We start from the raw sequence: 16,636 nt of genomic DNA, 5'->3' as shown, positions 1-16,636 counted from the left end.
TTCAAACTTGTTCTTAAGTTCCAGTACATACTGCTTTTTCTCCTCCTCTGTTATTTCAAAGACCTTTGTATTATTTACTCGAGTCAGTTTTTTCCTTTCCTTTCCTACATCTATATCAAGTGTACATCTTACCATTCTGTGATCACTTCCAACATTTACCTTATTCAGGACGGTAACATCATTCACAATATATCTTCTGTTAGTGAGGATGAAGTCGATTTCATTAGTTGTTAATCCATTTGGACTCTTCCATGTCCACTTTCTGTTCACCCTTTTCTTGAAAAAAGTGTTCATTACTGACATTCCTTGAGATTCTGCAAATTCCACAAGTCTTTCACCTCTTTTATTTCTTTCACCAATTCCAAAATTTCCTATAGTTCCTCTTTCTGCGCTGTTTTGCCTTTTTCCAACCTTAGCATTGAAGTCCCCCATAATAACAGTGTAGTGGGTTTTCTGCTCATCTAGAAGACTCTCAATTTCAGTGTACATTTCTTCAACCTCTTCATCATCATGGCTCGATGTTGGTGCATGCATAAATCATTATAATCTTTAGCTTGTACCTCTTAGAAATCTTGAGTATTAGTCTTGACACCCTTGGTGATGTACTTTTGAATTCCAAAATGTTGTTTTTAAAATCTTTATGGACCAGAAACCCAACTCCACCTTCACTCCTTTCACTGTTTCCATTAGTGTACAGCAGATTTCCACTTGATAAACTTATAAGTGATTCATTTCTTCTTCTTGTTTCAGCCAAACCGATGATATTCCAATTCACATTTTCTAATTCCTTTTCCAGCTCTAATATCCTGTCTTCACCGATGAGTGATCGTACGTTATAACAGGCCAAGTTCAATTTCCGTGCATGGCAGCCTGGTCGTACCCAGAGATTCTTAGCACCTTCTGCTTCCACTCTGATCCTCTCGCTGCCGTAAGAGGGAGAGTGAAAGCTGCTGGGGACTGAGGGCCATTTGTATTGTTGTGCTCTCATTGCTGGAGGGTTTGGTCTTTTCCTCTTCACGCTGACCAGGCGTCTTGAAGAGAACCACTCTACACGTTCGTTGCCACCTAAGTGACGTAACAGGGCTTACCATCGAGAAGGTGTGCATGAGTGGATTTTAGGGAGGCAGGCCAACCGGACTTCTCCTAAATCTTCTGTAATAGAGAAATATTGGATCCATCAGTGTTTTAGGCTGAGTGTCTGATAACACACAGGATACCTGTTCCCCTCTAAGCCCCCCCTACAACTATTAGTTCCTGTGGGACCAGCACATTTTGCCTTGGGGATTGCCGCTGTGTTGAGCGATGTTCAAGTGCAAGCTCTAGCATTGATGTGGGCAGCTGAGAGCTTGATTGGCCCTTCAATTTAGATCATTTGAGGGCATCCACCCTGCCCTTCACGCTCTCATATAGGCCCATAACAACACTGAGTTGTCGCCTGATTTCCTCACACTCCTTACATCACGCACACACAAAGACATTCCCCTTGACAATATCATGTCCCGTACCTGATTGCTCCACAAACATCAAGCAAGTAGTGCATTTTAAAAGGCTGTGATTCAGAGGGCAAATAGGTATGAAACTTTTAGTAGCATCTTAATAGGTATGAAACTTTTAGTAGCATCCACGATTAATTCCTTGAATGCTTCCCACTTAGAATTTACTGTTGATAACATCGTCAGTTGATCCCACTGTACAGAATTTAATAACTGTCGGAGACCACTGTACTCCCCCTTACGGAAGCAAAAACCCTTTCCTTTACCTTTGATGGTAATTAAATCTTTAAGTAAATCCAACATCAGTACACTGTGATCACTGCCGCCTAGTGGTTCCTTTATCTGCAAATTCTTAATACACAAATGATCACTGCTGATAACCAGATCAAGAGTATTACTTTCTCTGGTTGCCTCTCGAACATGCTGCTGCAGAAAACAATCGTCTAATAAATCCACAAAAGTCTGACTAGTGTGTGAGTGACCAACCCACAAGTTCCAGTCAATATCTGGGAAGTTAAAATCCCCCATTATAAGACATTCCGATTTACTAGCCCACTGGGGGGATACAAGGATAGCCCACTTGGGGGGATACAAGGACTAATAGTTACGGCTACTGTTAAACTATTAGTCCTTGTATCCCCCCAAGCTATCAGTTTTCCGACCCACCTAACACTGACTCAATAGCATCAGCAAATATTCTTGCACCCTTTCTATTTAAGTGTATCCCATCCCTATAGAAGCAGTCTCTCCTGTTAACAAGTACAGTCCGGCTGAAAAAATTCTACCCCTTGAGCCTTGCACATTCTTTCCAGGGCTGAATTGATCGACAAGGCTCTCATCATATACTCCCTTCTATCGTGTCTGGGCAGAATTGCAGACACTTTCAAATTCAACCCTAACTCTCGGCTTTTATTCAACAGTGACCTGTACTTGTTAAGTAATTCTGCCGGTCTCCTACTCCTAATATCATTAGTGCCAACATGTACAACTATATCACCTTTCGTGCCCTTAAAAGATGATATCTGCTCTACAACGTCATCAACCTTTGCCCCTGGCAGACATACCCTGGTTCTGTTCCACCTATCCTTTTTACAAAGCATGTTTCCCGTTTCCCTGACAATAGAGTCACCAACAACTACTAGTTCCTGTGGGACCAACGCATTCTGCTTTGGGGGTTGCCACTGTGTTGCATGATGACCAAGTGCAAGCTCTGGCGTTGATGTGGGCAGCTGAGAGCTTGATGGGCCCCTCAATTTCGAGGGACCCATCAAGGGCCCCTCGAAATTGTGATCAGGGTGGATGCCCTCGAGATCTTTCGAGGGCATCCACCCTGTCCTTCAAACTCTCATATAGGCCCATAACAATGCTGTTATGGGCCTATATGAGTAGGTGAATGCGACAGCCCTTATCCCTATTAAGATTGTAGCGCTCGGACGAACATATTCTTAAACTCACCAGCCATTTCCGGTTCCAAAAGCCAGAAAAGAATATAACGTTGTATTGTATAACAATGGCGGCAAGTTATGAATGGTAAATCTATGGAAACTAAGTATTAATTAACTTCCAAAATCTCGCTATCTACATTCAGAATAAACCAAGGATCTTGACTAGGTTTATAAGCTACTTATATAAAATAATTTAATATAACAATTAAGTCAATAAAGCAGCTAAATATAGCTAAAAACAATGCATTCGTCAGAGCTGCAAAAACTTGTAAAACACGTGGATTGGATAGCCTTACCGATACAAAGTAATAACCTACAAAATCTCTATCGAAGTTAAAAATTAAACTAAGTATCATACTAGGAATATAAAGATACTTCTAGAAAATAAATTAATATGTCAATTTAAGTCAATAAAACAGCAAAAATATAAAAAAACTTCTCTATTTGCCAGAGCCGTAAAAACTTCGCCTTCACAAGGCTACTCTCATTTATACTCCCTATAATGCACAGGTGACTTCTGTAGAATTATATCACAACTAAACAAGAATGGATGACAAAGAATAGTGACAGCTTGCTCATAGGCTAATTTATCAGAGAATGCATTACAAGGAAGGAAAGAGGGAACGAAAGCCTTGTTGGATAATAATCTTGCTCACTCTCTTAAGTAGCTTCATGATCAGATTAATATTGTCCCAAGTGAGATGATGAGCTTGAAGGTTACAATAAAGAAAGTGTATTATAAAACATGCTTATTTCTTTTGCCCAGGAAGGTTATTTACACCACCCACATTTCTGCCCTTACTACACAATGCAAGAGCAGTGCTAACCAGTAACCACATGAAAAGGAAAATAAAAATAGCAGTGTGGTACTTGCAAAACTTTGCAAGTTACAAGAGTTCTTACTTGAACTAAGTACACTAGAGAACTATACTAGAAATCACTTTAGTGAAATCCCACCAAAACAGGCAAGGTTTAACTAATTATTCAAACTAACAAAAGCTACAGTAAAATTAGATATCATGAAAGCTTCACCTTGAGAATTGCCCAACATACGGCTGCAGCTAGAGTTAGAAATTAATCGTATCAAACTTCTACTCACTAAGATCAGGTAATCCTTCATTGATTCAACAAGTTGTGACAGGAAAACCATTAACTTTCACACTGTGCCTATTAATACCAGTGTACATTGAAAGGACAGAATATGAAAGGACACTAGTGGATGAACCCAATGCAAGCATTGGGTTCATCCACTAGTGAGAGGGGTGACAGTGTTTTGAACCACATCATTGGTTCAAAACAAAAGCCAGCTGGTTGTTGTTTATTTGGTTTTTAGGAGCATTAGCACCTAAGGCCATATTGCTCCGGGATATGTGGTGGTCATTCCCTGACCTTTCCGCATCCTCCGTATTTGGTGGTGACGGGCTCAAACCCCGGTCTAATTAAGAAGCATGTGCTACGCACTGCTGCTCCTTCCCACCTGGCTATGGAGGCGCCTAAGCCAGCTGGAGTTGTGAACATTAAAATCACCAAGGAAAATTACCTCACTGTTAGGAAAGTTGGACTGAAGAAAGTCAAGTTGCAAAGAAAGGAAATCAAAGAGCTCCAAGTGATTAGTGGAGTTAGGAGAACGGAAAAGACAATAGATGAATGTGACAGAATGAGGTAAAGAGATTTTAAGCAGAAGAGATTCCAAATTACCAAGTCTCTGACAGGGAATATCAGAACGGACATATGCACAAGTACCACCTTTGAAGCAAAAGGAATCATACAGCAAATAATTTGGGCAACTGAGATGAGCAGTAGTTGAATCAACCAATAACTGAGATTCTGTCAGAAAAAGAACATGGGGTTTGGCAGACTGCAAGTGGAAATGGACATCATTGAGATTAAAATTGAGACCAAGTATATTTGTGAAATGAAGTAGGAAGTGTTTGGGAGATTTAGATCTTTCCGCAGATAAGCTTACTCTATTAGTTTGACAATTAATGGTGTATTTAATAGTAAGAAAAAGTGGGGGCGTACATGCTGTATGAAGTAATGCAATTTTTGGATATGGCGTACACAATGTAAGAATATACTCAGATCCTTGACATAATGTGGCCTCAACGATGCTCCCCACATTCACACTACTTGGACTCCCTCCAATCACTATATCTGGCAGAGTAGATGTAGCAAGATTATACACTAGCTGATCCAGAAGCCTCCTAAAGAGTTACCAGTAGGTTTAGTCTGGTGTACTAACTAGTGGTCATCCTGTGAACACCGTTTTAGAGCTGTACCCGTGAAATATAAGGAAGATTGGATCTCGCCATGATGTTCATCATAACCTCAAAAGTCATCAGTCTTACTGCATGATGGAAGAGATGGGGAAGGGTTGACTGGAACTTAGCTCTGGAGACTAAACATGGGTTCCACCACTTCAAGCCTCCAATTAGCAAAGTGGTGGTATTGCACTGGTTGATGAGAGTCATCTACCACCTAGCATTGCCTGATAACAGAGGGAAGGCATTCTTCCATGCGGTGTGGATGCCACACCTCAACCCATGCTTACATTGGTTCACACCTGAGTGGTTTACACCTGAATATGCAGCATATATTCTTCACTGAAATTCTGAATTTTCTGAGGTGGCAAGTTATCATTGGCAAAGGACCTCAGTACAGTGCAGGTGGATGAGCATCATGGTTGAATTCATCAAGGATGCTTTTTTGATACATTTGCTCTTTGGAGAATCTCACAAAATCAGTCTAGCTTTTGGATCAGGCTAAGCATCTGAGTCAAGATAAACCTGTCCATGATATGCATTCAGATTTTAATGTGGAAGAGGTCCAATACTAGAATTTCATTCATACGAGCAAGAAGTTTTCTAGTAGCTGTTAGTCTCATATCACTTATTCTTGTTGGAAGTCTAGAAACATAAATTGCAGTTGCCAGATCGATGATGCTATGACCAGTTTGAATGCAATCCATCTTAGCAGCCAGAATTTCTGTGCAAACAGGTGCTTCAGCGTACTGGGAGCAGCAAATCCTCAAAGTACCACCCGATAAAGAATGGAGGAGTAAATGATAGGGAATCACACATAACAGATGTTGCTTTGCATTCCATTTCAGTTTTTGCATTCATGCTATGATGAAATCAAAGTTGATTACTGAATGCAAGTTTTCAAAAACAGCTCCTAAATTAGCATGCTATTCGGCAAGGGATGCCATCCAGTGATTATTATTATTATCACCATCATTAGCATATGGTGCAAGGAAGCCTGAGGCTTTTGCTGAGAGAGAGAGAGAGAGGGGGGGGGGGAATCACCAAGAAAGAGAAGAATGATGATATCCAGCTTAGGATCCTGGGTGTGTGCCAAGCCCATACTCACCAGATGTGAGCCCCTGGAGTTAGATCTGTTTGTTATCTTCTCAGGGAGAAGACTACTATAGTAGATTTAGTTAGTTTTTATCTTCAATTTCATAGGTGACAATGTATTCCTATAGCTGGCTGAGCTCATGGATAATTAGCTGGGGTTATAATTTGGGATTCATCATGTGCCTGAATGATTGTAGCAGCTTGTATCATTAGCATTAGGCCAGGTTAGCAGTATTAAGATGCCAGCCAGCTACTCTTCCACCATCCAGGTTCAAAAAATAGTCTTTGTCTGGTTCAAGAGTGACACAGAGGAAGCTAATCAATATATAAGCATAAGTATATATATTGCTTATATATTGATTTTTTTCTGTCTAGTTTTTACTATGCAATTGCTATCTAAAATTTTACAGCAATCCTATTAAAATTTAATATTAATGATTTCTTGCAGTTAAATGTTCATATGATCACTACAGCTTGTGTAGTAATGTCTTTTCTGTTTAATTTAATTTTTTAATTTTTCATATTTTAAAAGTACATATCAGAATGATGTGGATCAAATCAAACAGAAAGAGGAATTCTTGTCCAAATAGAATTCATGTTTAGGAAATATAATATGTTATGTCAAGAGTGACAACAGAGAGAAAGCCAATCAATATATAAGCACAAGTAAGTAATTACTTATGCTTATATATTGATTTTTTCTGTCTAGTTTTTACTATGCAATCGCTATCTAAAATTTACAGCAATCCTATTAAAATTTAATATTAATGATTCCTTGCAGTTAAATGTTCATATTGATCACTACAGCTTGTGTAGTAATGTCTTTTCTGTTTAATTTGACCCACATATCAGAATGATGTGGATCAAACCAAACAGAAAGAGGAATTCTTGTCCAAATAGAATTCATGTTTAGGGAACATAATCTGTTATGGAAAATATATAAGTTCACCAATAGGAAAAAAAAAAAAAAAGACTGTGCACCTTAATAGTAATATTTTAATTTCAACAAAAAATTTAACTTATTTTTTTTAGTCACGTAATTTACCTTGACCTTGTTCTGATGAAGATGGGAGGAGACAGGATTTTTCAATGCCTTGATAATTAAAGTATATATTAGTTCCCTGTTAAAAAAAATTATTATATATTATTTTAATTTTTAACTAATATTTTAAAAGTACAAGCCTCAATTTTAAATAATATTTATTATATCAAAAAGAAGCAACAGATTAAATTCAAAACAATGACATAGAATAATAAATTCTGGAATTAGTTTAAAAAAAAAAAGCAAATGAAGTCAGAGTTAAACAAGTGAAGGTATATTCAAGAACAGAATAAGTTAATTTGATTGTTTTAATATATGAGTGGCTACTTTATTAGGTACACCCCCATCACCAAAGAAATCAACCTTGGGTGATTGTGTGTACCTAATAAACTGGCCACTAATTATATTCAAGAATAGAATAAGTTAATTTGATAGTTTTATATGAGTGGCTACTTTATTAGGTACACCCCATCACCCAAGAAATCAACCGTGGGTGATTGTGTGTACCTAATAAACTAGCCATTAATTATATATTAAAACACATGACACTGCTCCATTAGAGAGAGAGACATGTTTGTATAAGACTATATGATGAAGTGATCAATTCCTTTTTATTTGAACAGACAGTCAAATAATTGGAATGACAGACTATAAAGTTGGGTATCAGGATGTGCACTGGGGAGGATTTTCCACTGAAAGTAAAAACAGGTGTGAAAGATGAGTATACCCAATTCTTAGTTTAGCTAATACTTTTTCCTCTTATCTATAGTGCCTGAAGCTGGAAAGTGACAGCTTTGAATCTTACTTTACCACATAAAGTTTGTTGACTGTATTACTTTTCCAGATCTGTGACCAATTATCACTGATTGCAAATAATAGACTTGTAGTCAGTATAAGGTACCTGAGAATGTTGTAAGAATGCAACATGAAGTTGTTTAGTGGCAAGGTCAGCACTTTCATTTCCCAGAAAGCCAGGAATCACAAAATGTTGTTATTAACTGTGTGGACTTACTACATGTGAGTAAATGGAAGTGATATTTTAGTGTATGATGAGAAATTCTTCCTTACCATAGAGCGCTGCAAGAGTCACAGTAAATTAGAGTGGGCAAGATGGAAAGATCAGTAATTTGGTCTCTTGTGTTAACTTGATGGAGAAGTCAAGTTCACCAGTAAAGATGCATGATGTGGTGGGTAATAAACTCATAACTGTAAAGAAATCTAAAACTACCACAACATCTATTAGAGTGAGAGCTTTTGTTATACCTGTATAATATTTTACAATCCTGGGAGTTGAACGAATGGAAAGTGCTGCATGCAATATTTGATAATGCAGGAGGATCGAACATTCTTTCTCCAGTGGTGAAATGATCATCATAAAAGGCTTGTTATTTGTTATTTGGTTTTTTTTAGGAGCATTAGCAACTAAGGCCATATTGCTCTGGGAATATGCGGTGGTCATTCCCAGACCTTTCCACATCTTCTGTATTTGGTGGTCGCAGGCTCGAACTCAGTCTAATCAAGAAGTGTGTGCTACGCACTGCTGCTCCTGCCCACCTGGCTATGAAGGTGCCTCTTCATAAAAGGCAGGAACAAGGTGAGACAGTGGTATTCTGTCCTGATGTTATTTAGATTGATATTCCGAGTTGAATTTTATGCGGGAGAAACATTTTGTAATGGCAATGGTGTCCTTTGAGAATACTAAGTAGATATGTTAATTGTATGATTAATTAGAATTGCAAAGAGAATTTGTGAACTGATTAAGATTGTGTTAGACTGGAAAATTGATTTTAATTGATTCAAATTTATTTAATTTAAAATTGATTACAATATTGATTGTAAGTAAGGAGAATTAATAAAGAGTGCTGATTAAGAAAAAAATATAATGAAATGGCAGTAAAGGTGATATTATAACAATTTTTTTTTTTTTTTTATGAAAACCCCAAACACAAAAGGTATCAAAACCTATAGTACTTACTTAGTACCGTGCATGGGTTGAAGAAGTATGGGGGGAGGGGGGGGTGCCGGAAACTTTGCTCTAGAGACTAAACATGGGTTTCACCACTTCAGGCCTCCAATAAGCAAAGTGGTGGTATTTCACCGGTTATGAATAATTTAATAGTTATAAACACCGTAACAAAAATGATGTCATTTCACCTACTTCAGAGGTTTACCAAACTAAAATGATGCTTTGCACTAACTTGTTTGTCTAATAAATTTCCCATAGCCTGAGGTTTTCAGCCCTAAACCCTTTTTTAGTCTTTACTATTGCACACTGTGTGGCATCTCTCATATTGTTGAGTTATACTTCATAACTGGGTTGTCACTCATTGTATCACCAGGGTACCTACCAGCCCACTGATGACAGCCCGACAAGCTCCGAAATGGTGCAGTCTGGGTGGTGGTATCCGCTGAGAATAAGTAACATTAGTCTTCTTTACTGGTGAAGCATTGCTTATTCGAGGTAGTGCAATATAACTTGCTGAGAAGGCAGTCACAATATGAGATGTAACAAAAACGATGCCACTTCAACAACTTCGGTGAGTTACAATGAACTAAAATGATGTTTTGCACTAACTTGTCATCTAGTAAATTTCCCATAGTTATAAACGCCACTATGTATATACTTATAAGCAGTCTTTGTATAATAAATGTCTTTGTTTTATAATTTTGTGTCATTTGCTCACGTGATACAGCATTTCAACAAATATACATAATAAGGAAATTTTCTAATTTTCTTTTTGACATAATCTTCAAGCACTAAGGCCCACAAGCTACCTTGTGGGCCTTAGTGCTTGAACAGAGCTGTTGTATTAGTATAAAGACAACATTTGCCAGTGTCGGCAACTGAGGTTCTGGGGAATAAGAACGCTTGTCTCTTCCACATAATGCTTGTTCTCCAAAGCTCGAAATATCATAAATGAATATTATAAATAAATGCTATTGTAACCTAATAATATAATATAATAAGAATATTAAAATATGAATATTATAAATAATAGACGAAACCACATAAGTTCCAGAAAAGTGAAAAACTTATGTACTTAATTAAATGTAAATAATAAATAATGTTAGACAAAAAAAAATTTTAATATTAGCTCATCGAAGTATTAATAAAGATGTAAATATCAATAAAGAAATTTAATAAAAACAGAGTAACTGTTTCTTAAATAATTTGGTTCATTTTTTTTTTAACTATACTGTATATATATAATAATAATAATACACACACACACACACACACACACACACACACACACACACACACACACACACACACACACACACACACACACACACACACAGAAAAAAAGCAGCATTAACACTAATATCCAAATTAAATATATAATTTTAAATTATTTAAACTACAAATATATTCAGGACAGGACAAATTAATGCCATCAGAAATGACTGAACATTATATAAGCCTGCAAAAATACAAGATATTAGTTTTTATTTCAAACTATAAAACTTAAGAAAAAGGTATATAACCATAACCTACAAAGAGTTCTAACTGCCTCGATATATAGCTAAATCATATTAATTCCAATATTAACAAAATAAACAATCAATATAACAATCAATATTACCATAATGTCATTACTGAATAAGGCCTACATCGAAAGGCACGTCGATGTAGGCCTTATTCAGTAATGCCGAACAGGGGCTAGCGACTCTCAATATATGTCATCAATAACAACATGAGCTATCTGTTTCTGCTAGTTACGTGCCAGCCTCACCATATTCATATATACTAAATATAGTATACATAATAGCTTCAAGTTTAAATTTAAGTATCTAAATGAGCTAATGTAACCAAAATAAATATGAAATTCATAATAAAAAATTTGTACGGCAGACTGGCAAAATATAACTGCTAGCCCTACAGAAAGCCAACCTCTTAAACATTAATGGAATATTTACACAAGTATTTCTGTTTCCTAGCAAAATGTGGACAGGAGGAAAAAATAGTGAGGGCATAAGCCCAAAAAAAAAAAAAAAAAAAAAAAAAAAGGCAAAAGGAACAGGTAACAAGTATAGCAATAGTACCTCAATCTCCCTAGAATTACTCTAATAGATTTTGAGGTATAAGATACAAGAGTTAGATAGCATAAAGATAAAAGTAGAGGTAAAGACAGCAAACTACTTCGGAAAATTACCGGGGGTATAAATCCCCATCCCTTAGCAGGGTTCCTGGTAATTCGTTGTGTAAAGTAGTAGTAGTGGCATGTGATGCAAGAAAGCAAGTGTATGAGCTTATGCAGAATCAGCCAAAAAACATAAATAAAAAATTTCACACAACCATTCCCTCTAAATGTTTGTCCAGTTCCTCCTTAAATTCATTTAACCTATCAACTTACATAATGACAAATGGAAGTTTGTTCCAGAAATTAACCACTCGCTGGCTAAGGGCAAATTTCCACACATCTATTCTACATCTGTCTTTCCTTAATTTGAATTTATGCCCCCTTAGGTTCATAATCTGAACAAGTGGAAGAATCCCATTAGAATTCGGCATGCTCAACCCATTCAAGGCCTTATACACCTAAATCAGATCACCTCGCAGGTGCCTAGTCTCCAGCCACTGAAATTTGCAGAACTTAAGCCTCACTTGGTAAGAGAATCCCTTCATTCCCCTCACCAATCTTGTTGCCCTTCTCTGTACACGTTCAAGCAAATCTACATCCTTCCTAAAATGAGGCCTCCAGACCTGTATGCAGTACTCAAGGCGTGGCCTGACCATTGCCTTATACAGAGGGATAATCACCTCCTTTTCCCTGCTAGCAAAATTCCTATATATCATTGACAAAATCCCATGACCTGCCCTAGCAGCCTGTTTGCATTGCTCAGAAAACTTCATATCTGACTGCACAATTACTCCCAGGTCTTTTTCATTTTCTACCACCTTAAGTGTAGTACCACACAGTTGGTACATTTCTCTGGGGTTATTTCTACCCATATGCAGTACTTTGCACTTGTCAAGGTTAAACTTCAGTTGCCACTTCTCAGCCCATCTGCCCAAATTTTCTAAATCCTGTTCCAGTAGCACACTGCCATTACTGTCATTAACAACCCTGCCAACCTTTGTATCATCTACAAACTTCAACACTAAGCCTGATATACCTTCATCAATATCATTGATAAATATACAAAACAACAGTGGACCCAACACCGAACACTGACTTGCAATCCAATTAAGATTAAAGTATTCTAAAACAGAATTAAGATTAAAGTTAAGGGCCATAATAACAGAAGAGCAAGCTGAACTTACAGAACAAAGCAAAATTAACCAATACATCTGAACAAAGCAAAATTTTACTGATACATCGGAGCAGAGCAACAAAACATGGATAGACCCAAGGCGCTACATAAAGTGAAAGAAAGTTCAAAACTCCCTCTACTGTCATATGCTATTACAGAAAAGGTATCCTGCAATTAAAAGCATTATGGACGTAAGCAACTTCTGGAAAAAATAAAATAAAATTTATTCCTTTCCATAGAACAACCATGGGTACAACTTTTTCAGAGCGTAAGACACAGATCAACAGCTCTATGGGAAGTACCTAATATGTACATATATACATAAGCTCATAATAAGACATCAATTTAGTAAATCCCCAAACTCCTAAATATAGTACGAGCGCAAATATTATTATGCCATGGTTTTATAGCTGAAAATAGCTCTACATAAATACTTATATATGAATTTAGGAGGGAAACCATTTTTACTCAGCTTGTTAATAAATTCTGTCAGAGAAACTACAATATCATCAGGACTATTACATATTCTAATTAATCTTAATACTTTCAATAGAATTATATTGCTATGAATTCTGCAGGATATGTTTGAATGCCAATGTGTGAGATTGACTGTCTCAAAATTAAAATCTCTAAATTTATCATATACTTTAATAACTACTTTATCAGACGTAATTTTAATATCAATATCTAGAAATGTATCTGCCAGAAAACTCTCTTTATTCATACATTCAAGCTTCAAATCCTTAGGATAAAAAATGGCCATTTCTTGCAAAAAAATTGGCTTATTAATAGCAATAAGGTCATCAATATATCTATAAAGTATAGTACTGTTATTAAACTTATTTTCATAGTGATGCAAATATAGATTGGCCACAATACATGAACTACCCCCATAGCTATACCCGTATGCTGTCTATATACGGCACTACCATTAACAATGAAACAATTAAATAAACATATCAGTATAGCTTATCACATGGAATAACACTGTTATATGCATAACAGTGTTATATCACATGGAATAACACTGTTATGTAATAATCATGCAAAACCATTTTTAAATTATCATGTGAAATACTTGTAAACAGATTTATGAAATAATACGTACCGATGTGCCTTATGCCTTTTGGATTTGGGCAAGCCAAAACCTTTCTATTATTTAATATAATCTTCAAATCTCCCACCTTACTCAATACGATTTTTAACAAAGATTCTAGCTTTTTATGTGGTATTTCAACATATCTCTACAGGAAGTTATAAGCCTTAATGCAACAGGGGACTTATGAAATTTAGGGATCCAATGCATGTATGGAAATTTAGTGTTATAGCAACTAAGTTTCAACCTTTTACTCATAGCAATCAGCCTTTTACTGGTAATATTACTGTTAAAATCCTCCATCCTGTATGCAGTACTATTGTTGAGCTCTTTAGCTAGAGTAGCAAGTATAAAACTTTTCACAAATAATACCATAGTTGTTGGCTGCTTTATCAAGCGTGATTATAATAAATCTAGATTGCAAATCCAATAATTGCTGCTTAATTAACTTGAAGTCAAAAATCATGTCCTTATCATACTGTTTGAACTTACAATTTATCTGTTTAACCAATGCCTCGTATGTAAGACAAGTCCACATATGGAATGCATCTACTGGTATACTGTATTTATACACCAATTTTAGGCTAAATTGTATCAGATCAATACGAATTTGCTTACAAATTTGCTTAACATTAGCCCTAAAACTGGGCCTAAACTTAAAACCATAGGACAGCAACCTCTGAAGTTCTACATGTTTGACTATACTCAGGATTCCTTTGATTATGTGTTTATGATGTAAATCAACATAAGTTTGATATTCTGGTAAATGGCAGAAGCAGAGGGAATCATTCTCTGTAATCTTAAGATTTATTGCCTCTTGTTTATAATTACACATCTTCAGGCCAATGGGTTTAACATAGCTGAATCTAATAGCTATACTTGAATTGGATAAAGGCAAAGCATAGTTGAAGTCATTAAGAATCTGTTCTAGGTTAATGCAGTGTAAAACCCTATTTAAAACTTATAAAATCCTTTGTAACTACTTTAATATTTCTCAGCTTAAACTTAAAAATATCAAACAGCAGATGTTTCAGGTGTGCATTGATAAATTTATGATCTCTGCATATAGCAAAGCCTTCAACCAGCTAACTTTCATACTAAACACCAAGTCATGAATCAACTTAATACTGATTATAGGTTGATCCCATGACTTTATCAAGTCTGAAAAATTACCTACTTTATCTGCGTTACATAAATCCTTATTGCTATGAACATGTAAGCTCTTATTACTGTAATCTAACCGTCCCTGTTTTAACCAGTTGGAATGACCGTATATACATTGATCCTCCTTATAACCCGTAAAGAATTGTCCGTTAAACTTACTGTTTCCTCCTGTCCATTTTGCTATGGAAACAGAAATACTTGTGTAAATATTCCATTAATGTTTAAGAGGTTGGCTATCTGTAGGGCTAGCAGTTTATATTTTGCCAGTCTTCCGTTCAAATTTTTTATTATGAGTTTCATATTTATTTTGGTTACATTAGCTCATTTAGCTACTTAAATCTTAAAGCTATTATGTATACTATATTTAGTATATATGAATATGCTGAGGCTGACACGTAACTAGCAGAAACAGATAGCTCATGTTGTTATTGATGGCAAATATTGAGAGTCGCTAGCCCCTGTTGATGTGTCCTTTCGACGTAGGCCTTATTCAGTAATGACATTATGGCAATATTGATTGTTTATTTTGTTAATATTGGAATTAATATGACTTAGCTATATATTAAGATGGTTAGAGCCCTTTGTAGGTTATGGTTACACCTTTTTCTTAAGTTTTATAGTTTGAAATAAAAATAAATATCTCGTATATATATGTATGTGTGTGTGTGTACACTGAGTGATCATTGAATTATAACCACCTACCTAATACTTCGTAGGTCCCCCTTTTGCCCTCGGTACAGCAGCTATTCAACATGGCACCGATTCAAAAAGATGTCGGAAGCATTCGGGAGGTATGGCCAACCAAGCTGTGTGTAATGCGGTCAGCAATGCAGATATGGAGGTGACTGGTGTATCCAGACGCCTGATATGCTTTTCTATAGTGTCCCACAATAGAAATTTTACTACCACAAGTGCTCTATGGGATTGATATCGAGGGAGTTCGGAGGTCAATCGATATGCTGGAAGTCAGGACTGTGTTCCTCAAACCATTCCTGCACAAGTGCCCGATGGCTCAGCGCATTGTCATCTTGGAAGACACCATTGCCATTTGGGAAAAAGTGTTACATAGCGGGGCATACACAGTCAGCAAGCAGTTGATGATGGCAGAGACCACTGATACGTTGTTCCACATGCACTAGGGGTCCACGTTCCTGCCAGTGAAACAGGCCCCACACCATACAACCGCCTTCACCGGCCTGCACTTTTGAAACCATGCATGATGGATCAAGAGCCTCATGTTGTTGATGCCAAATCAGTACATGACCATCAATGGTCTGGAGTAAATAATGTGACTGATCCCACCAGCACACCTTCCAGTCTTCTAACGTCCAACTTGCATGCTCTTTGCACCAGGCAAGTCTTTTACGCCAATGAACCTGGTTAGGAGAGGATGCCGTAGGGGTTGTCTACTGGTATAACTCATACGTGCAAGCATGCGACACATGGTCATGCCAGATATTGTTCCGGGTTGGTGTTGTATTGGGTAGTCAACTTTTCAACAGTGATGCGCCTGTTCGCCTGTAAGAGTCGTCGGACCTGGTGCTCACCTCTAACATTAACCTTTTGCTGACCTTTGCAGTTTTGCCGTCAGGTCATTGTTTGACCATTTTGACGCCAGTCCCGGTACACTAACTATGGTGGCTCTCGAACACCCCACTAGTTCAGCCATTTGGAAAATCAAGGCGCCAGTTCGTCAAGCACCCACAATCTGTCCTTTATCAAAGTCTGATAAATCCTTCCTTTTACCCATCGCGCTCGGAATTTTACTACCTATTGAACCA

At 36.9% G+C, this 16,636-nt stretch overlaps 1 protein-coding gene across 1 annotated transcript in view; it reads right to left on the bottom strand.

Moving 5' to 3' along the window:
* The window catches only part of Pstk (Phosphoseryl tRNA kinase), an 85,106-nt gene that overhangs the window by 33,101 nt on the left and 35,369 nt on the right, over positions 1–16,636 (bottom strand). The window contains exon 4 of the mRNA XM_090378418.1: positions 7,340–7,415. Within this exon, the coding sequence (XP_090234544.1) occupies positions 7,340–7,415 (76 nt within the window). The remainder of the gene's footprint in view (positions 1–7,339; positions 7,416–16,636) is intronic.

This window comes from Mastigoproctus giganteus, chromosome 7 (genome assembly GCF_048544385.1).
Source record: "Mastigoproctus giganteus isolate SK-2022 chromosome 7, ASM4854438v1, whole genome shotgun sequence".
Taxonomy (NCBI): domain Eukaryota; kingdom Metazoa; phylum Arthropoda; class Arachnida; order Uropygi; family Thelyphonidae; genus Mastigoproctus; species Mastigoproctus giganteus.
This window is presented reverse-complemented; position numbering and strand designations above follow the sequence as displayed.